The sequence below is a fragment of the Empidonax traillii genome, unplaced genomic scaffold, assembly GCF_003031625.1.
Source record: "Empidonax traillii isolate 1590-97213 ecotype Southwest subspecies unplaced genomic scaffold, ASM303162v1 scaffold93:size1158651, whole genome shotgun sequence".
In the NCBI taxonomy this organism is placed as follows: domain Eukaryota; kingdom Metazoa; phylum Chordata; class Aves; order Passeriformes; family Tyrannidae; genus Empidonax; species Empidonax traillii.
The window spans coordinates 701,423-724,839 of NW_020955286.1; the positions used below are offsets into that span (position 1 = coordinate 701,423).

At 39.2% G+C, this 23,417-nt stretch overlaps 1 protein-coding gene across 1 annotated transcript in view; it reads left to right on the forward strand.

Annotated features, from left to right (window-relative positions):
- The first annotated feature begins 7,923 nt into the window (after positions 1-7,923).
- Positions 7,924-23,417, forward strand: part of SPTBN5 (spectrin beta, non-erythrocytic 5) — a 90,315-nt gene continuing 74,821 nt past the window's right edge. The window contains exons 1-11 of the mRNA XM_027881732.1: positions 7,924-8,034; positions 10,505-10,672; positions 11,190-11,306; positions 12,070-12,227; positions 13,074-13,302; positions 16,234-16,865; positions 17,820-17,958; positions 19,328-19,560; positions 19,989-20,142; positions 21,033-21,233; positions 22,396-22,602. Coding sequence (XP_027737533.1) covers positions 7,924-8,034; positions 10,505-10,672; positions 11,190-11,306; positions 12,070-12,227; positions 13,074-13,302; positions 16,234-16,865; positions 17,820-17,958; positions 19,328-19,560; positions 19,989-20,142; positions 21,033-21,233; positions 22,396-22,602 — 2,349 coding nt within the window. The remainder of the gene's footprint in view (positions 8,035-10,504; positions 10,673-11,189; positions 11,307-12,069; positions 12,228-13,073; positions 13,303-16,233; positions 16,866-17,819; positions 17,959-19,327; positions 19,561-19,988; positions 20,143-21,032; positions 21,234-22,395; positions 22,603-23,417) is intronic.

Genomic DNA, 23,417 nt, shown 5'->3' on the forward strand with positions numbered 1-23,417 from the left:
TTCTTAAATGTTTTAAATGAGGAACTGCTGAGACATGCTGCTCATTTTTAGTAATTTCCTTTTCAGATAATTTTGTGGTTTTTTCTCAAAATGCTTTAATTTTGTGTCTAGTCTGAAAGGAATAAATTAATAAACAGTGTAACTATACCAAATAAGTTCAGGGCTTGGCTATTTTAGCCTACAGTGGAGAGTAATTGCAAGTTTTCTTCATTTTGCACTACACTGTCTTATCTCTCATCTGCTAAAATTGGCACCTTTTATGTTAACTGTTTATACAATGCTTTTGCTGACTACCTTCAGTCATTCCACGGGACTGGGACACCTTCACAAAGAAACTGGGATGACTGGGCTGTGAGAGAGCTGTGATTGCAATCAGTAGTCTGCTGCTCAGGGCAGTGGGGAACCAAAACCTGAGAGCACACCATGGTGTGCAGAGCAGAGTCTCTCTGGGTAGGGTGCAGTGCTCTGGCACTAAGGGTACAGGGAGCCAATCCTTATGTGAATCTCACAGTTTTGTTTCTTTGACAAATAGAGCTCATTGCTTTATGACTACGATATGCAAACAACCCCCTAGAATACAATTGTGAGGGAGACTTTTCACCCTTATGCAATTGTCTTCCTTAGTAGAGATGAAAAAGAAATGGAAACATCTGAATCATACGATAAAAATAAACTGGTTAGATCTGGCATTGCCAACAGCAATTTCTGATACCCATTTTCAGTTTGATGTTCAAAATATTAAGGCTATTGTGTCACTTGAAACCTTTTATCTATGTTTGTATGAAATAGACCTAAAGTCCTTTGTCTCATGTGTTCATTCCACAAAGCCTTTGAAGCTCTTATGTTAACTATTTGAGGTTCAGAAACAGAAGTGAAATTTCAAGATAATATAAATAGCTCCAAGGAGAAAATGTCTTTAACTCATGACTAAACAAGCAAATGTATATGTTCTATTTCAAAAAGATGTCTGAACTTCTTCATGCCAGGAAAAATAAATCCATCTGATTTTGCTTTAAGCTGTCCTCTTTTTCAAATGCAGCAAGGGGCTCCAGTTCGTTTGGATGATGTAATTCGACTGTTCTGCTTGAATTCTGCTCCCTGTTGATGTCATGTTGCTGCTAGCCAACTATTCAAACAGAGAAGCAACTTCTAGTTTAGACTAGAGCATGGGGAGGCTGAGGTTTATAGCAACCCAGCACTCCAGGATGCTGGTTTAGATCCTCACAGGCAGAGCTCAGCTTTAAGAGAAGTTGGGTCTCCAACCACCGTGGACTCCCCCCCACCTGTGGGTGAGTGGCACCCCAGGGCAACTGGTGACAGCAGTGCTGACAAGGCAGGTATGTAGTGGGCAGGGGAAGGGGGTGCCTGGGGGTGGTGAGATCAAGTCCTTTGAGGAAAAAAGCTGAGAGAAGTATTTGGCTATTTTGGGACAAGGTTCAGTTGAGAGGCCTGTAAAAGCAGGGAATCTCTGCATACTGAGCTGGAGGTTGCCAGCTGCTTTTGACTAACTCCCTAACTTTTCTTCAGCCATGGTATGCCAAATGAGTTAACAGCTTCTTGCAATAATTACTGTCTTCTCCTCTCTGATGTTCTCAATATCCAAGGTATAGTTCCCTTGTGCCACGATGAGGTTGAAGATCGGGTGTAATTCAAGATGTGGTTATGAAATATTCTGGGATCACGGTTCTTCTCACCTGTGTCCTCCCTACCTTGATAAGACTCAACATCAGCTGTTTGAAGATCTGAGGAGGGTGGCAGAGGGCGGGGGCGGCTACCTGTGGGACCCAGGGTGCTGACTCCAGGCAGCAGGCTATTTTCTGTATTTGGCACACTGTGGGCTACAAAACAGTAGCTCTGAGAGGAGGCTGCTGTTCTACCCCACAGAGTCAATGTTCAGATGTTTGTTGTTTTGAGGCTCTTACATGTGGAAGCAACATGGCTGGAGACATAGTAGGGGATAGAGGGCTGAGCTGTCATGCACATGTATGCACTTAACATGCTTATTTTCTTTGAGATTTGGGGAACCTTCTCCTTAGCAGGGATCAGACAGGATTTTCGCCTACCTTCAGAACAGTGTGTATGTGAAGCATATGTAACAGAGGGTGATGGGCTGTGCCAAACCTCTCACCTGAGCAATGTGAATAAACACAGCCCTCAGCAAGAGCATGGCTTTTAAACCAGAGCTAACTTTGCTCATGAAGGACGCATTAAGTTACAGGACAGTCAGCTGCAAATGGCCTTTAATGGGTATGCTTTGGCACATGAAGGCATCTGCACCCAACTGTATAAACTTCTCTGGCAGAGTCGTTCATCCTGGTGGGCAAGGGCAATGATCGGGGGGAAGCCAGTGCTGCTGCCTGGAGAGCAGAGCCAGGGGTGCCGTTGGAAAGCTCATGGTGATCAACCCTCAGTCAGGTCAGGGGTGGGAAGGATGAGAGCGGGAGCAGCAAACCTAGCATCTGCAACCCTCTATGAGTCTTGTAACTGTCACTTTTATGCTCTTTATGTCGGGGGAATTAAACATTTCTTCCCATCTTGGAGAGCAGCTGGGAATTCACATGCATGCGGTGAGAGGAGGACAGTGATGATATTTTAAAAAAAATATTCAAATAGATAGAAGTGTCATGTCCCTCTTTGATTTACATGGTGTTGCCTGGAGCAGAGGAGCAGTGGGGGAAGGATTGGGGGCAGAGGAATTTTGGGGCTGCAAACCAGGCTGCTTGTGCACAACGTCTGTTCAATCTCCACAGTCTCTGTTTCCCTCTTCAGCAGAAGATTGTGGGCAGATAAGAAAAGGTGTTAAAAAACCCAGCAATCTTTTGTGACTGCTACTTTGCAGAGAGGAATCCTGCATCAGGGTCCTTCCTGTTAAAAAACGAGAACACTGCTGCCATCTAGGAAAACCACTTTGGGCTGAAAACAAGGCAAGGGAAGGGTGCTTTTTAAACTCTTTTTCCTGAGGTCAGTGGCAAGGCTCCCCTTCTTTGCAAAGGCAGCAAGAGAGAGTCCATAATTAGCCTAGAGGGGTGATTTTTTTCCTGATCCCTCTGGGAAACTGCACACAAATATTGTTTTGCCATTCTTCTTACTTTGTTAGGATATAAATAACTGATGAAATGGCTTTATTTATCACTGTCATATAAGTGTCCACCATTTAACTTTGAACATCAGATGGATATTCAGGAGTTAGTGAAATTTTATACCATATCTCTGATTGTCTTTTTTCATAAAAAGCATACAGTGATTTGCACATTTAATCATATAGGTAATAATTAACTTAAAATAGGGAGAAATGCCTGCATCCAGGGCAATTCACCTACTGGTCCTCTGCCTTCTATATGAAAGGACTGAGGACATTTTCCCAACACACACAGCCTAGCCAACCTGTGCCAGATTTAAACCAACAACCTACAATCCTACCTTTATAAGAATGTACATATAACTAAAAGTTAATAGTGGATCCTGTCTACCTTGACGTGAGCAAGCCTTTCTACATTGTCACGCATGAAATCCTCATAGGCAACCTCAAGAAGTGTGGGTTGGATGAGTGGATAGTGGGATGCATTGAAAACTGGCAGAGTGGTAGATCCCAGATGGTCGTGGTCAGTGGTACATAGTCTAGTTGGAGGCCTGTCACTAATGGTGTCCCTCAAGGTTCTATACTGGGCCCAGTGTTGTTTAACTTGTTCATCAGTGACTTTGATGAAGGGGCAAATGTCTCCTCAGGAAGTTCACTGATAATACAAAACTGGAAGGAGTGGCCGATACCCCAGAGTGCTGTGCAACCCTTCAGAGGCACCTCGATAGGTTGGAGAGATTGGCAGAAAAGAACCATCTGAAATTCAACAAGGGCAAATGCAGGGTCCTGCACCTGGGGAAGAATAATCCCCTGCACCAGGCTGGGGTCTGACTGTAAGCAATTCTGTGTAGAGAAGGACCTGGGGGTCCTAACGGACAACAAAAAACTGTCCATGAGCCAGCAGTGCCCTTGTGGCCAAAAAGGCCAATGGAATGCTGAGAGGCATTAGAAAGAGCATTGCCAGCAGGTTGAGGGAGGTGGTCCTGCCTCTCTACTCAGTCCTTGTGAGGCCACATTTGCAGTATTGTGTCCAGACCTGGGCTTCTCAGAGCAAGAGAGACGTGTAGATCCTGGAGCAGGTTCAGTGGAGAGTAACTAAGTCATCAAGGGTCTGGAGCATGTCTCTTAACAGCAAAAGGCTGAGGGAGCTGGGCCTGTTCAGCCTTGAGAAGAAGCAGCCTTGAGAGGGGACCTCATTAATATGTATAAATAGCTGTAGGGTGGGTGGCAAGAGGATGGAGTCAGGCTCTTCTTGGTTGTACCAGGCAATGGAAAAAGAGGCAAGAGGCAGAAACTGGTGCACAGAAAGTTCCACCTAAATATGAGAGTAACTTCTTTACTGTGCAGGTGAGTGAGCACTGGAACAGGTTTCCCAGAGAGGTTGTGGAGTCTCCCTCACTGGAGATATTCAGTACCGTCTGAACACAATCCTGTGCCATGTGCTCTGGGATGGCCGTGCTTAGGCAGGGAGGTTTGACCAGATGACCCACTGTGGTCCCTTCCTACCTGGCCAATTTGTGACTCTGTAAAAAGCAAGACAAAAAAAGATTGGAATTACAAACAGGCTATGAACTTGCAGAAGAAATGTAAACAGCTGCTGAATTTGTATCTCTTTTCTTCTGTCCTCTTACCCATAGTTAATGATAGTTAAGAATTACACTATGTTTGTTACATTGTATTACGATGCATTCCATACACTGTCATACAATACACTCTATTATATTAAGTTGTATTAGTATGGCTGGTCCAGGACATAAGCCCAAGACTTCAAAGAGAATATTTTGAGAAATAGCTGTAACATAAGTATTCAATTTATTTTTAGTTGTTTTATGTGACACTATGTATAACATTTCTCCAGGGTGCATATGAAGACACAGATTCTACTGATCTCAAGTTTTATCTGTACTGAGTTTTGGGGTGCTATTCATTTCTTCTTATGTGTTTCCTCCTGTCTCTTTTGGATACTGACTAAACTACATTTGCTAGAAGGGAAAATACTCCTTTTCCCTTACCTCATCTCTGGACATCTTTACTTAAAGCTTCTGATTTCAGATGTCTGCCTATTTTCTAGCAGTGGTTCCCAGCAGCAACTCTCTGGTTGCTGGCAATGATACCAGGTAAATACGTTCCATGCTTGTGCGACCTTGTAAGTGACAGAAAGGACTCACTGCCATCTATATAAGTCCCCAGAATTACTTCCCCTTTTGTTATTAATGAAAGTCCATCAATAATAAACTTTGGAATCAGCTGACATTGCCGGCTTGACTCCAGTTTACCCTGCCAGCAGCAGGTGTCTGTGCACAGAAGTTTCCTCAAAGCTGTGCTGAGTGCTGAGCAAATTCCTGATGTTTGACCTTCTCATTTTCTGTATCCAAATTTAGCCACTTGGATATTACTCTGATCTTTTTACTCTCTGCTGTACTTCGATTTTCAGACTCCATTGTCAGGTTCACTTTTCCAGGTAAGAGTTCCTTTAGAAAAGCAACTTGGGGATCAGGCAGAGTCTTTAATGCAATTGTGAAAGATGCTCTTTACCAAAGCATCAGAACCTGGATGATTTTTTCACTGGTTTATAGCAATTTTGGTGCAGTTCATATATTATTTTTTTTTTTAGCATAAGAATTGGACAACGCCTGTGACAACCTTTATTCATTGTGTTCTGATACGTTATTTCCTTCAGATCAGATGACAGGTTCATAGGTAGATCATAAATACTTGGTCTCTGTTCCTGAAATCAAAGGTTGCTTTTCATGAAAACAGTGAGGTGAATGTAGGAGTGGATGTAGTAGAAGTCACTCTTTAGAAAGACCAGCTGCTGAATGTCAGGAAGGACTTCCTCCAAGCCTGAGTAAGTGCAATTTTTTCGATTTTTTTTCACATTCTTTGATCTCTCTCTTTTTTTTTTTCTTTTTTTTTCTGTAGTGTACCATTATAACCAATTTTGGCAATTAGCACTGATTTTACATCCTGAAAATGCAGATAACTTATTACAAATCTGTCTTATGATAATAGTTTATCAATATAGGGTACATTTCTAATTTAATTTAATGAAACAGGTGAGCTGTTAAGTGAGGTGGTAGCTCAACAAATAAGCTTCCTTTGCACCTAAATGAAACCAGTACTGTTATTATTCAGCATGACTGTGTTGCTTGGATAAAAACACTTTAAAAAATAAAGAAAAGAAGCCTGCAGATATTCTGAGAACCATTTGGCAAATTCACAAATTATGTGGGTTAACTATAGGGGTTATTAAAATGGAAAAAGCAGGCAGTGCTGAACAAGCACACCAGATAAGAAAATGTCTATAATTCTATTTCAAATTTTGCTAACTTATTCCTTTCATTAGGCTTTCATTTACAGTCCTGATCCTTCCCCGTGTTGTTGCTGAATTATCAGGCTTCAATGCTGTCTGTGTTTTGCAGAAGTCAAGCACTGAGGTTTAAGAAACATCTACCCTAAAAAGCAATAATAAAAAATGCAGCAACAAATGTTTGCTTATGCATTTTCCATACCTTTCCATATTGTAAAATGGCAAAATTCTTTATCCTTGTCAGAGCACAGAAAACTATCAGGCAAGCAATTTCACATTTGCAGTGGCTGCTGTTGCTAGTTCCCTATTGCAGTCTTCTCATACTAGGACACATAATGGTTTTTTTCCAGTATTTTATGCTTTATGGATTTAAAGGGTAGAGAGCTCAGAATAGGTCAGAACTCGGCCTTTGCAAAACAGACATGGAATTATGGGAAGCAGGTCACCCTGCTCCATGCTGCCACAGTTTGTAAGAGGTTTTGATTTTTCATCCCTTATCTCTTTGCAGTGGGTTGACAGCTGTAGACACCTCTCTCCTCTCCCACCACTACAACAGGTTTCTTAGTCTTGGAGCCAGGCTGATATCCAGGTAATACTTATGACAATACTTCAAGCAGATGATGTTTGGACACTAAAGGTGTCTCTAGCTGAGGATCTTACACTGACTATTTTTTTTAAAGTTATTATCTTGCATTCCTAACAGCAAAGTCACTGCTATTGCAGATTTACAATGTAAGCCAAATGACTTCAGAAGAGTTGCTCACGTGAGCTGAAATCAAGTTTATTTTATCACAGACTCTAAAGGGAAGACCCTTGTTTCAAATCTCTCTGAATATTCAGCATGGATGAGGGAGACAAGTCTGTGACAGCCTAGGGAAGAGGAATACTACTTCCTGACATCCAGCCTAGGACCTTGTTGATGTGATTATGAATCAGTGTCACCATCCTTACAGTGATACATATGCCAAAACTCACGAGAGGAAAAAACCAAGTTGGTTCCATTCCCTTTCTAAGAAGCTCTTCGACTTCTGTTAGAAGTACTGTAGACTGAAAGCCAACGGCAGAATCTCAAACAGTCCTCAGAGAACATAATACACTTTCAAGTACTGGATTGCAGATTTCTCTTTCTGATGGGATCTAAGATCAGTTCTCTGTCATGTGCTTCAAGCACACCCAAGAAAGTTATTGATGGCTTACAGATCATGGTGGTCTTCATGGGAACTCCACCCTCATGAGTGGAGACTGAGAGCAGGAAAGTAAACCTGCATAGATACATGTCACATTTTCATCCTGAACAAGAGATGTATTTTAAAAGAGTGAAAGCAAGTAAGTTAAGAATAAAGTTAGTGACAATAAAGTGCAAAGTACAAGCAGAAGGAAAATAAAGTATTCTGCTGGGTGTGGTATTCACTCCTGTGCCTGTTGGTGCTGGATTTCCTATATACACTGGGCATATGACTGTTTTTTACAGGTGGCCTGGCAGATCTCTTCATCACTCAGCACCCCACTGAGGTTTCTGACTTCCTAGGTGACCATGGATACTGAATATGAAAAAGATCATATCAAAAAGCTGCAGGAGCAGCGTATGTCCATGCAAAAGAAAACCTTTACCAACTGGATTAACAATGTCTTCTCTAGGAATAATGTAGGTAACTCCTTCAATCTGGGGACTTTTTTGGTTGTTTTTATTTTATTTTACTTCACCCACTGCATTCTTTTTTATGTTATTTTTAACTTTTTCTTGAATGTTGGTGCTACATATATATGCAAGCAAGGAGGGCTTTGACTAACTGGAGTCCTGTAGCTTGTATCTTTTATCTCACATCTGTCTCCATTGTTCATGTTAGCAGTGTTCTCTAAAATCAAGATTAATTTTTGTAGAATGTATAAGCCTATCATAGTGTGATGTCCATTGTATACTGGTGATCTTCTCAGAGGAAGCTCCTTATTTGTTTCTTTTTCCTGTAAGTATCCGCAAATGTTTGGGTTTCCCCAAACAATGCTTGGTTCTTAATTTCCTGGCCAAAAAATAAAATTTCTGCTTTTCCTGATCAATTCATCTTGAGTTGCTGCTTAATAGCTCTGGAAGAGTAGCTTTAATTCTACCAGTTTCAGACATACTGCCATGCAAGTACACACCAGTTTGTTTTCAGTAACTCTCAGACTTCCCAAAAGTGTGCAGGCTATTTGGGTGTGCAAGGTAACTCCAACATATTCCAAGTCTCCAGACTTACTGCAGATAAGCTCATTTCAAGCACAAATGATGTAGCCATGGCACAGTAGGGAATGACATCATTCAAACCCTATTTTCTTTTCTACAGACTGTAGATGATAGTAATGAAAATGGACCTTGAGGAGACCAAGCAGGACCAGGCCTCTTTGGTCTATTCTAACTCATCACTATTTTATGGTGGTTCAGTACTAGATGGAGTTTTTCAGTGTAATGTTTTAAATTTGTGATTGGTAGAATGGCAGCTGCAGAGCAAAATTAACTCTAAAATTTATTTTTCATGACAGGAGAAAACAAATGCAAAACACAATTTAATTTTGTCACCTGCAGAAAGTTAGCTTTCTATGGTATAGGAAATTCTGTTTAGCCATAGACAAATAATTTCTCATTTTAAAAATGACTTCAAGTTCAAAGATTAAAATATCAGTCTTAACTTCCTGCAATGTACTTGTTCGTGTATCATAAAAGCTTTCCAAACCATATATGGTAAGAGACATGCAGAGACTGACAGCTTATCTGCTCTTCCTGGCAGTGTAGTCTCAGCTTTCCAATACACACTGTAATGTGATTGAATCATACTACAGGATAATGCAGTGTTCTGAGTTATATTGTTGACTACTTCAAGTCTAGCACCAAGAATGCTATTAGGTTGAATTTGTTAAGCAATCTGTGGTTGGTATCTTTATGAGAAGAACAATGCAACAAAGCTGTTAAAACTACTGCTGAGTGAGGCATAAAGCAGATATATGAAGTCTGCCTCTTTACAGATTTAAATGGAACTGTTATTCATTTATAGAGGTGTCACAGAATATAGAAGTTTTAACTTTTTTTATTGTAATATACCATAGGCAGAATTTTAAGTTTGTTTAATATGCAAAAATCCCCAAAGATGACAATTAAGCAGGGAGGGTTTTTGTGGAGATGATCAATCAGATAAAGTTGTAAATTCTTGCTCCACACACAGTACAGACTTCAAGACTCTCTGAGTTGCTTTTACACTTCCAGTGTTTTCTTCTTTCCGTGGAGAAAAGATCTCGTAAACTGAGTAACATTTGATCAGGAATTAAAAAGCACGTGTCTCTTATCTGTCCTTTTTTCCCTGTAACGTGTAACTTTTCTCTGAATAAAAAAAAAAAATATAGTAATTCAGCTTTTTTTTTCCCATGAAGACATAATGATTAATTACCAAAATTACAACATCACAGTAAATTATTGCTAGGTGTGTGGTATGATTTTAATGTCCCTTCTAGATGGCAAATGGCATAACGCCAAAAGGAAACACCCAAGGCAAGTTCTTGTTCGGTCAGAGTACGCACCATGTCATGTTGTATCACCTAAGCACTGGGTGACCTCACCTCTGACAGCAATGAAACAGATTTTTGTGAAAAAATCTTGGTGTGAGACTCTGGCAAAAAGTATGGAGACTCCAAGTGATAACACAGGTCTGAGCAGGACGTGACAAACTTTGTTGAGACTATGAAGTAAAAATCAAGTCATTGAATGGGATCATCAGCTCAATTTTTAAATGAAATACATTGGTCAGAATAAAAAAATGAAAATATTAATTTGAACTGAAATGAAAAATGTCAGTGCTTCCAAAATGTTAGATTTTGCAAATGCTCAGATGTTTTTATTTTTCAAAATCTCCTGCTTTTTTTCTTTATTTGCTCAATTGTAGGTTTATGTTTTTGTTTGGTTGTTGCTGCTTTTTTTCACTTCAGCCTACTTTCATAAATTCATTTTTTTCTGAATTAAGATTCACCGCTCCTTGCATATCCGCACTGTCATACAGAAGACTCAGTGAAACAGCAAGAAATATTTGTTTATTATTAGAAATAGAGGGTTCATTAAACCTGAGTCTGTACTGTCTGACTGCTCTTCACAGGTGAAGGTTGAGTTAGAAGATATTTACACAGACTTGAAAGATGGCATCTCTCTCATAAAACTCCTAGAGCTGCTCTCTGGAGAAGTTTTGCCCAAACCAAGCCGGGGAACTATGAGAGTGCATTTTCTAGAGAACAACAGCAAAGCCATCTCATTTCTGAAATCCAAGGTAAGTTAATATTGATATTAGAGATCACAGCAGTTTATGGATGTTACAAAGTAATTTTAGTATTATATTCATTACAGTTTCCCCCTCTAGTAAACAATAAGGTATTTTTGAAGACAGGCTAGGGGTCTTATTAAAAGAAAAAAAACCACCTCATGAGATTTTAATTTGTTATTTGGGTAACATCATTCATAAACAGCTAATGTCCCTCTTCTTTGGAAGAAAGGAGCACTGAATTCTGTTTCTTTCCTCTCCTTAACCACCAGTTTTCCAAACACATATAGGAACCTTAAATCTTTGGGACCACCATCCTTTTGCCAGGCTTTTGCTGAAACTCATCCTTGGTGCACATGACACCTAGGATGTGAACATGGGAGCTTTGCAGGTCTATGGACCAATGAAGAGACATAAAACCTGATTCTTGAAGAAAACACCTGAACACCCTTTTCAATAACAGTTTGTTACACTGAGTGCTGGACATGAGTGTTATTATGCTGAACAGATATTTGTTTATTAGCAGGTACAAGTAAAAGTGATTGGTCCTGAGAATATCGTAGATGGTGACAGAACCTTAATCCTGGGACTTATCTGGATCATCATACTTAGATTTCAGATTTCATCTATCAGACTTGATAAGGTAAAGCTGTATCTTTGTCTTTTTGTCTGATCAGAGCATTTCAGAGATTTTGTAGAGTTTCGGGAGAGTAAGGACCATTTTCATAATGTTTCCTGACTGCTTTGATCATACAGGTCTTATAATGTTACCCAGTTACTCATCCAGCAATTTCTAATACCAATTGAATCCACTTTATAGTTTTGCAAAGAGATTGAACAGAGTAATGTGGAGATAGATAGGATATTCATGTTCTTCTATAGATTTTTTTATTGACTTTTGACTTCAGAAAGTGTTTCTCTGTCAACAGTTCTCTCTAGATTTGTGGTGTATGCTACATACTTTTCTTCTCTGAAGAAACATATTCTTTTCAAAATTATTTAACATGTACTCTAAGTACCTGAAAAATAAGAATCTATGATGTTATCATGAAATCAAAGTTAACAATTTCTCACATTTGACCTGAATACATAATATTTTGTTTCTGAGTCCTGCTTCACAAACTGGGCTTTGCTTTCCACTTGATTTCTGCAAACCCTAAAAAGCTTTTAAACAACTGCATTTCACTTTATAATTTCTGAGTTCACTCAAATTGGTTTTATTTTAGTATAAAGCTTCTATTTTCATCTTAAATCTTTCTACCTTTATGTCAGATACAGTCTGCAAGTGATGACTTTGAGGGAATTTGTAAATAGGACAGAATTAATACAAAGCGATCTATGCAAATTTAAGTGTAAACTCACTGATGCTACTTCCATATATCATTCCCATTGGTTTCTCTTAACAGGAAGAATTTGGAGGCAGAGCTGATGATCTGTTTGCCAATGAAGCCTTACTACTCTGGTGTCAACATAAAACTGCCAGCTATTCCAATGTGAATGTGAAGGACTTCTCCAAAAGTTGGAGTGATGGGCTGGCCTTCAACGCACTCATACATGCTCACAGGTAAGATCTGAAGGATCAGTTCAGACAGAGTTGCTCGTTGCTCTGGCACAAGTTGTTCTAGAGTCTGAATTACAAGTTTTTGTCAAGAAACTATCAAACTCTCTCTACCCTTTCTCACTGAAACTCTTTCTTAAAAATACTTTCTCTCTCTAAGAAAGAGAGGACCAAAAGCTCCTGCTTCGTAGTTCCTTTAGTTGGGCATGACATTGAATTTCCAAGGGAGTATCACACATCTGAACAATGCTCTTTTTCTAAAGTTACTCTTTTAGGAATTGGTTTTATCACATGAACTTTGTGAGCATGTGGTTCACATTGTTCACTATGGTTCACAAGCATCTGGTTCAATTGTAACAGAGCAAGCAACTTCTCAATCTCATTCTTTCTCCCTTGTCTGTCCTTCTGAAGAAGTGTGAAGAAAACAGCCCAAAGCAGGAGAGAGAAACTTCCTATGAGAGAACCCTGAACATTTCTATGTCCATTAACTGTTCTACTACTCTTATACAGGATACCACAGTGGGATTCTGTAATTTCCCAAGATGGGCGTCACCTCCCTTTTCAGAACTGCCCCTCAAGTGGGCTTTGGTTTTCATGCATCAGTGAAGAGAAGAAATCAGTGAAGGGTAGAGGTTTTCTGGGAGTGGTACTTCAATTTCATAAAGGGCAATTTTCTTCCTGTTGTATAGGAAAGGGGCAATGCTCTTGAGTGAAGTTCAGGGTCAAAGTAATTTCAGTGTTAATGTCACATTCCTTAGTCTAATAAACAGCTTATGGTTTATAATTGGAAAGAACTTATAAAAAACATAAATTTTTCTTCCCCGTCTGTGTCTTGTTCTTCTCTTTGCCCAGGCCTGATCTTATCCACTATAGCTCACTGAGGCAGGACCAGCCCATTAAAAACCTGAACAATGCCTTTGATGTTGCTGAGAAAGAGCTTGGAATCAGCAAACTGCTCGATGCTGAGGATGTGGCTGTGCCCTATCCAGATGAGAGATCCATCATGACTTATGTGTCACTCTATTACCACTACTTCTCCAGACTGAAACAAGGCCAGACAATACAGAAGCGGCTTACTAAAGTAAGTGCATTGCTATCTTCATAAGTTAAAAGTTGTTAAAAACATAAAGATAAATTTAAGTTGGAGATGTGGGGAGTTCTGTGCAAGCTCACCTTCAGGATCATTTGAACTGAATCAAATGACACAGCTCTTTAAAAGATATTGTATCTTGAGAAGTGCCTGTAGACTCTCCAATCTCCAAAAGGGTTGCAATTGTCTCACCAAAAATGAATCCTTTTTTGACCTCACAGTTTCTACTTAAGAACTTATATGGCTCCAAGGCAGCTTGAGGCATACAGATCTCAGACATCTTGGGATAAGATTACACAGCTAAGCAAAAGCAGACCTAGTCAACAATTTTCTTATTTAATAGGAAAGATGATCCCTTATTCTATGACAGTACTTTGGATTTTTATTTCCAAGCCCTCATCCTTTCTTTCTAACTCCTTAGGTACAGAATGGAAAAAGAAAACCAAAAACCAAAACAAAACAACAAACAAACAAACCCCAAACCAAATAAACTGAACAAAACCAAAAAAAATCAATGCCGCCATCAAAAACACTAAAAATGAGAGACTGCTGGCTAATTGGCTAAATTTTTATTAATTTTTTTCAATAAATTTTTATTGAATTTAGCTAAGCTAAATTTTTTATTTATTTTCATGTACATTTCCCCTCACATATAATACTGAGCTATATTAAAACTACCTGCATCCTATTGATGGAAAATTGAAGGAATTTTTTGGTTGTTCTACTGAAGACCACTTTCCTGAGAGATAATTTCTCTTGTATCTCTAAAACAATCTATTCTGTTTTTGTCAAAAGTATAAAGAAATAGCCTGCAGAAAACCTACACATTCAGGATGGGTCCTCTGTAAACATCTGGAATCTGAAATCTGCCTGTACAATTGAGAGGGGGAATATATTTCTTAATAGGAGGTACAATAATCCAACCTACGGCTTCCCTGGTGGTCACAAGGTGAAAAACAGTGTTTAGTCATCTGAAAAATTGACCTGGGACAAGAATTAGATGATTCTGTAACATGGCTCCCCTCAGAATGAAACTTGCTAGAGTTCAAGGAGTGTCTGGAGAATTCTCTTTGTCGTATGATTTGGTGTTAAGTAGTCCTACAAGGAGCAGGGAGTTAAATTCAATGGTCCTCATGGCTTCCTTCCACTTCGAGATATTCTATGATTCTATGTATTAGAACAGGATGTTCTCTAAAGAAAAGCATTAGATGAGAACAGGACTTGGAATTCAGTCAAAGTTTGGACATTAGTGAGGAGAGTGGGCAGTAGGATCTGATTGGTCTACATGAGTCACTGGATATTGGCCAGGAGACATTATTTATCTTTTGATAAACCTGAAATAGTCCTTGAGTCATCAAGCGTGTATTAGAGGAACTATAAGGAGCAAGGAACTTTTGTATTATGTGAAGAAACATTTTTCTTACTCTGTCATTTTTCAGTTCTTTTTGTGCTCCACTGTTTTTTCCATTTATATTTACTCTTTCTTTTCTCTCTCTCCACTTACCTGCTTCTTTTTCTCTCTTTGCCTCTTTCCCTATTTTTAGCCTGTCTATAATATTACATTTCTGTCTTCCTGCATTTCTGATACACACAAAGGTTCAGAAGGAGAAGGAAACAGATGTTAATCTCTTCATGTCCTTAGTCCCCTCAAATAGGCAGCTCTGAATTTACTAATAGGATTGGGAGGGAAGCCTGAATGTGTCAAGGAAGACTTTGAGTTCAGACTAAGTGTGTGACCAGGTTGGCAGAGAGAAACAGCTCTGGGAGGTAAATCTCCTTTCCCTCCCCTGTGTGAGGTGACCATGCATTTGCTAGGATCTTTCAGCAAGAACTGGGTACGATGGCAGAAAATACAGAAGGGAGCCCTGATGTCATGGGCTGCTTTTCCTGCACTGAAGGTTGGTGCTATTTTACTCCTCTTACACTGTGACACTTACTCATTGCCAAGTGCACTTTCTGGTAGGTAAAAGCAGATTACCACTTGGAAGGACTGGGTCTTTTCTCAGTGCCATCTCCCTCACTAATCTGCCTGGCTGGAGCAGGCAAACTCAGCGGAATGATAGAGGCAGACAACATTGTTTAGCATTAAACTTGCTAAGGACATCTGCAGGAGGGTTACTAAGTTAGGATGAGGAAAAAGAAATAATGTGAAGTAAAAATACAAAGATGGAAAAAATGTATAATGGAAAGAAAGGATAATTTCACTCTAATGCTTTTTATTTAATTTTGGATTTCATTCTAGATGTTTGCTTCAGTATTTACCTGAACTTGAAATAAAGTTAGATCAGACCACAGACAAAACAAATAAATGTCCCGGACTTGAAAAGTTAGTATTGAATCAGATTTAGCATCTTTACCAAACCCTGTTGGGCCAGCAGACATTTTCTAGTAATTTATATAAAGGGAAACAGCTCCAGCAGAGGAGATTTAGAAGGAGATGTTTGACCATAGTCTGCTGTGTGCATGTGGGAGAACCAGATATTGTCAGATGATCTTCTAACACCCTGAAGTGGTGAAGCTAAGAGGGAGTAATTGCATATTAGGACAGAATTGTTTTGGGTTTAGGAACAAGATGGGGGAGGCGGAAATCTGGGCTTTTTCATTGTGAAACAAAAAGTGTGAACCCTCACTTTGGGATTCTCACTTTCTACTCAGCCCCACAGAGGAATTGCTGACAGTCTCCACTTACATGCTGTTTAGTCCAAAACTAATGTTTGCTTGAATGGAAACTGAAATTAAATAATATTTATTTATCTGTTTTTTCATGGAAGGCTATTCTAGGATTTTACCTGGCCTCAGATGTGACAGCTACCACCAGATCTGTATAAAAATGTGATAACTGCTGAAGATACTGCTTTCTGTTCACCCACCTAGCTTCATTCTATTTCTTATGTGGCTTGTAACTTTATATTCCCATCACAGATTGTGTTCTTCCTGAAGGAGATAGACGACTTGAAGCTTCTGTATGAGCAGATGGTCTCTGACCTCCTGAAATGGATTAAGCAGAAGGTGATGGAACTGGATGACCATCATTTCCCCAACTCTCTTCAGGAGATGTGGCTGCTCATGGCCAACTTCAAAACCTTCCGCACTGTGGAGAAACCTCCTAAATATCAAGAGAAGGGCATGATTGAAGCTCACCTGTTCAACATAAGGACCAAACAGAGAGCCAACAACCAGCGGCCATACTTGCCTCCAGAGGGGAAGATGCTGCAGGATGTGGAAAAGCATTGGATCATCCTGGAAAAGTCAGAGCACAACCGGGGAAAAGCACTACAAAAGGAGATGCTGAGGCTAGAAAGGCTGGAACAGCTAGCGCAGAGGTTCCTGAAGAAGGCAGCGCTGCGTGAGTCCTACTTGGAAGACATGAGAAAAGTTATTGGGAAGCAGGACTTCTGGCCAGAAAGCGTGGACAGGATGGAGGCTGCCAGTAAGAAGCTGGAAGCCATTGTGGCAGATGTACTGCCCAGGAAGGAACGCTTCGCAGCTTTGGACAAAATGGCCGCTGTTATCAGCCAGGAGAACTATCACAGCAAAGATCAAATCTTGAAGAAGTGAGTGATGGTCATGAGACTGTGTGATGATGGATGTCAAAACTAGCTGGAATTCTGTGGTGTGGTAGAAGAAAATTATTTGTAATTGTAAATCTTATCTCTGCTCCTTATGAGTAGAACTGGCAAGAATTTCTTCTATCTGTGAATAGTTTCAGCAGATAAGGCAAATGTTTCCTCTCCCTCAAAATTCTATTTTTTTGCCTTGAATGATCAAGCTCTTAGACTGATTTAGGGTGAAAAATAACTTTAAGATATTTTTGTTATATATGAAACTATATCTAAAAATTTCAATCAAATATTCTATCTTCCATCAAAAGTGCTCAGATATTTTTTTTTCCAAATCAACACATTTCTTTTTCAGTCTTTAGTTTGAGGAGATTGATTAAGACACAAAGTCTTCTCAGAGTGACTCCACTTTGGAGCAAGTATTGAGACATTTTAACTTCTCTAATTCTTGGGTTATTATATAGCCTGATTTGTGAATGTCTAAGAATGCCACACAAATTACTTATTTTGTGATATTTCAATGCTTTTCTATGTTTAGAAAAAAAGCAGAAACCTATGGGAAAACTAAGAAAAACAGTTATAAAAAAGGAATTTAAACTCTTTATGAGATCAGATTGTGACACGATATAGTTAGATTAATATTTTACTTTAAGCAACCACTTAAAGACCACTTCTTTGTTTCCAAACCTTTCCACTGTATCAAATGAAAGGTGAAAACAACGGGGAACGTCAGGTGTGAACATCCATGAAAAAAAAGTTCTAAATTTTAAGAAGTCTATCACAGTTGATGTGCTAGTCAAAACACTTGTAATGTTTTGACCTGTTTTCTGGACATTTCAGTATTGTGCATGTTCATTTAGCTCCTCTAAAGCTACAAACACTGAGAATTCTTCAGTGCTGCCCAGAGCCTTTGGTCCAAATTGGTAATTTCTTTCTCTTCCTTTGTAGGCAACAAAGCATTTCAAAGCAATGGCAGGATCTCCTGGATCAGCTGCAGAGACGAGAACAATCCCTGGGTACAATGCAGGAAATTCTTGGCCTTCTAAGGGACATTGATGCCATTACAGAGGAGCTGAAAGAGCTGCAGGTACTGAGTCTTCTCCACCAGCACACAACTTGCACTGCCGCCAGTGTCCATGAAAAACCGCTATGTTCCAGGGACTGAATGTTGCCAACAGCAGATAAGTCTATCAGCTATGTAAAAATACACAAATTTTACTTAGATGCCTAACTGTGCATTTCAGTTCATCATCACAAGTAACTACATGAGAAAAAATTGGCTTTGCTACAGGGGCTCTCTCTAATCAGAAAGCCAGGTATGGTAATACAAGGGAGTGCAAACTTTACAGGTTCAAGTTATATAGTAAAATAAAGATGGGAAAGGTGGGAAATAATCTTATCTAAATTTAGAAATGTAAATTTAGAAATGGAAAAGCAAAAGTGGAATAAAATGAACTTCTGTTTCCATTTCACATAATTCTCCTGAATTATCTTCTGGAAGTACCTCCAGTGTTTACACAGATGGGAACTAGCTCAGGCTTTCAGGTTTATAAGCTTGTGAGAAAGAAAAATTCCACTGTAAATGCACAGTAATTGCTTTCAGCACAAAGTCATCTCGTTAGCATGAGAAATAATCAGGATCATTTTGATTTTGTAATAGTAGAGCGTATCTATCCATTCTTTGTTCTTGAAGATAGAAAAATCCTTATGACTACAGGTTGCCTTGTGCCCGAGTTGAAAGAGTTAGCATACTATATGAAGTTGTGAATTTCAAATTAAAGATAAGAGCCCGTCTCCAAGTTATAAATCTTTCTCTCCTAGTGTTAGTAAGCAAAGAACACCTAATGGTAATAGTGTTGCTGGAACCATGATAGCCTGAGGATGTGGGAGAAGGTTGGTAAGGATAAGTATCCTAGAATAGGATTGGTAATTGTATCTATCGATACAATTATACTTGTATCTATTGATACAATTAGAATGAGGACTGACTTGTAAGCACTTGGTACCTTCATCAGCCACCAATTAAATACTGTGAAGTACTTATTTGCATTATTTAGATAGGCAATTAAGTTCCTCAATAAAAGAACACAGCAGTTAGAACATACATAAAATGGGATATTGTAAAATTCTCAGAATATGGATTGTAAATCAATCTGCCTACAGATGGGTTATTAGGAAAGGGATATTCATCACTGCCACAAATTTGGAGACCTTGAGCCCTTAAAAGTAATAACTTAGGTATGAAAACAGATGCTTTGAAGAGACCATTACTTGCACTGCATTAGACAGAAACTCTGAATTGTTGCTATTAGCTTGTGAAATTGAAAGAAAAGTGTATTTCCTCTAAATAAGCAGCTTTTTTCCTTTAACTATCTGATATTCTTGGAGATTTAGAAGCTATGAGAGTCAACAGGAATCTTTCAACTGATTTGTTTGTACTCTCACTTTGTTTGTAGGTGCTAGTGAATTCCCAGGATTGTGGTAAGCAGCTCCTGGAAGTAGTCGATTTGCTGCAGAATCACAACTTGATTGACTCGCAGATCTCTTCCTATGGTGGTAGATTGACACACATCACCCAGAGGACAGCAGAAATCAGCAAGGACAGCACAGTTAAACCAGAAGTGCTTTATGCAAAAGTTCAGATGCTTCATCAGCTATATCAGAATCTTACAGCTCTGAGCAAGTCACGGTAGGGCTGTGTTTATGTCTCTGTTCTTCCTGATTAGGATGGCCAATCACTTCTTTAATCAGAGGGCAGAACTTCCCAGCATTTGAAATTTTTTCATTTCTCCATTTATAAAAACAGAACAAAAGCAACTTGAATGATTGAAATTGACTGAAAGGATCATTCACTTTCATAGATGAAGAATAACTTCATTCTTAGCATTTATTATAACTTGTTTTATGAGAAGTCTGATTAGCAAGCAGTTATCTCCTAGAGAAAGAAGGAAATATAGTTTTTTCTTTTGTCTTATTCCATGAATAAATTAATATATGAAAAAGAGGAACTAAAGACATTCAAATTTTTGATTTTTAAATTCTTCTTTGATTATGCTACCACTGTCTCCATGGAATCCTACTTCTGACTGACATATACTGTTTACTTCTTTGGTTCAGAAAATCTCAGCTAGAAGAGGCTTTGAAGCTCTTTGAATTCTTCCGTGACTGCAAAGAAGAGGAATCGTGGGTCTCTGAGAAATGGAAGCTAGCAAGAACTACAACATTAGGGAAAGATGTCAGCCAGATTACAGCCTCTATTCAGAAGAACAAGGTATCTTATTTTGCTGGTGGTGCCTTGTCTTTGTCTTAAAGCAAGACTTTAGGACATCATTGTCCTTCAGTCAGTTACAGTTCAGTTTATTTACAAAAAGCTGTCAAACTGCTCCTTATCTCAAGTGTCTTGACCACTGTTTGGAATTTTTAAAAAATTTATAGTCTAGGGATTTGCTCCCCAAGTGGGAAGGAAATGGCAGAGAAGGAATATGCTTCCTACTGGACTAAAAGTGGGACTTCAAGTGAAGGCACTGGGCTCCGTATTAGCTAACTTTTGATGGGCAGAACAGAAAGGTTGCTAGTTTTGTTTTTCTCACCCTCCTTTCCTGGCCAAGAGAGATATGGGCAGAGAGATGATGAAAAGAAGGCAGATATCAGTAGGCAGAATGAATAACATTGTATGACCTTATAAATCTGTTGCCACTTTTCCTAAGACCTTACTGTGGCTTAATATCAAAAGTATACCTATCTGAGCTAGTGCCTTCTTATGGCAAAGAATCACTGTCAACAAGTGAAGAGACCTGTGGGCTTGAGAACTTTCATATGAAAACAGAAACAGGAGCCTCTTCTGTTATTTTAGTTAACATTTGTGTGCATCTATTTGTATATTTGTTCCTTCTGGAAAGAATGAGACAGTTGAACTGGTGGATGACAAGTATCTCATTCAGAGAAGACTGCATAGCAAGCTTCAGGTCAAAGGTAAAAAGTAGAACAATGTGGGGACCAGAGAGGCAATCATCTCAGAGAGCTAAGGAAAATGTCTTAGGCATGAATAAGACATGAGGCTCTAGGAAATTTATGCATTACAGTAGCAGAGAGGAGGACCCCCTCTTTTCTCTCACTGGTGAGGAATGAGTTATGCTGACATGTTTCCCATCCTTGTGCTAGGCTCTTGAAGCAGAGTGCAATTCCCACAGAGCCATATGTGCAAATGTGATGAGGAGGGGCTGGGAGCTCAGCCAAAAGAACCCTGCGCGCCAGGCTGACATTCTGAGGCAGACAGACAACCTCCAGAAGCTGTGGCAGCAGCTCCAAGATGAGGTGGCTGACCGGAAAAGCCGCCTGCAGGCAGCAGCTCTCATCAAACAGGTAAGAGGGCTCTGCTGTGGTGTGTTTATGGGGGACATGGATGAGGCTCAGTTCTGCCCAGTGCCCCCACATGGAGGGCAGCCATGCAGGAAAGCCTTCAGGTATTGGTCTTCAAAAGGATCTGTGGCAGTGAAATCTCAATCCTCTTGCAAGCCAGCCAAGAAGGAGATTAAAGCAGCTGGGAGTTACTCTAAAGGTGAAAATGCTAATGAAAATAACTCACATGATAGTGCTGATGCAGAGTCTTTTGAGAATGGGATTGGGGTAGCTGTGTGACATTTTCCTCACATGAGAAAAAGAACTCCAAAAACCAACAACAAAAGAAATGTGTTGTAAAACTTAGATTGAACATGAACTTCACAGAGCCTGCCAAGTGTTTGACACTGCCATTCTGGCCTCCGATTTCACTCCTGCAAGCACTCAAATATCTGCAAATAAAGAACTCTTAAAAAGCAGCATTCTTAAATCACATCACATTATCTCAGGTCCCCTTTTTCCATTCCCCAGTCTCCCTTTCCTAAGTTTTTTGTTCAGTCTGTTGTTTCCATGAAATGGTTGAATAAGGCTGAACAGCTTTGTCCTTGAGAAACTCTAAATTCTCTCTTCTGTTTAGTAAGCTTAATACCATAATGGTGTTTTAGTTCTTCTTTATTTGTTCTTCACTACTATAGATTTTCTTTTTTTTTCTGTTGTACCTTTATTCTGTATCTCAAAAGCTTGTTTTCAGTTTTTACAACTATAGCCAAGCAGACTACAAATTCTGGAAAAAAGAAGCAAACTTCTGTTGTAGACCAAGTTCATTGTTTGTTCCTTAAACATGTAGAAAATATCTGTTGGAATTACATAGTACCTACCAACATCATACATTATGGGTTTCTTTTACTGCCACTATTACGCACCATGAAATTTTAGCTAATTAGGAGCTTTAAAAGAGCTATATAGACAATCCTTTAATCTCTTTATTCACTTATCTGTGATACAAGCATGAAATACATAATGGATTTAGAGCTACCTTACTCATAGCTTTCTTGACACCTGGTGGTAACCTTATGGCTACAAACTTAAAGGCATTTCTCTGTATTCATAACTTGCTAAAGAAGAAGGAGCTGGATATGATACTTTCAGGATGAATCCAAATGTTTTCTTCCCTATGTTTCTTCAGTACTTTGCTGACATCGATGAAGCTAATTCATGGTTGCGAGAAAGGCAGCCCCTCCTAGCCAGCCAGGACTATGGCAAAGATGAATCAAGTGCTGAAGCACTGTTGCATCGTCACTTGCGCCTGGAGAAGGAGATTGCAGCCTATTCCTCTGAGATGGCACGCCTGAAAGAGCAGGCTGACATTGCAGCACAGCAAGCTCCAGCTGCTGTAAGTAGATGAGGGATTGTGTCACATTTTGTTGAAGAATGCAAATGAAATGTTTTTTTAATTATATAAGATATTTTGATTTTGATAACATAAAATATTCCAAATTAAGTTTTTAATTAGAATTGAGGCAAATTTTTAGGTAACAAAGAAGTTCAGTGGCCACTCTTAGCACACCTAGCTAGTGTTCTCTGTTGTGCTAGAAATACTCACATCATATTAGTTCCCTCTTCCAGTCCTCAGAAATACTTTCTCAATCTTTGTTGTCATAAAATTACTAATTTCAATCATCTTTAAAAAGCAGACACTTAATCGAAACATCTTTACAAATTCTTTTTGTACCCCGATGCAGTGATGAACCATCCCACAGCGCCAAGAGCAACTCATACAATCCAGGACAGATGTTAAGGCATATAGTTTGAAGTCAACCTCTGCAGATGCCCCACATTTTCCCTGACTAGAAAGGGACCTTTTGACTTGAGATCAATTCATTTAATAACAGAATTCAGGGGAGATGAGTGACACATTTTATAGCTTGCCTCTTTTAGACTTGTATGTTCTCTCCATGTTTAGCCAAACAAATTTGAGAGCTATGAGCACTGCTTTGACTCTTCCCTTTACTCCATCAATCCAGCATTAACTTTTATTAGAATAAAAAATTTACTGCTTTGTTATTAAACATGAAAAAGCATGTGATAAGATAGTATTGATACACAATAGAAGTATGGATTCATTAGGGCACTCATAGGCTTTGAAACTGGAAATGTTCAGGTACAAAAATATTACTACAAATAGGACCACGAGCATAGTTGATTGCC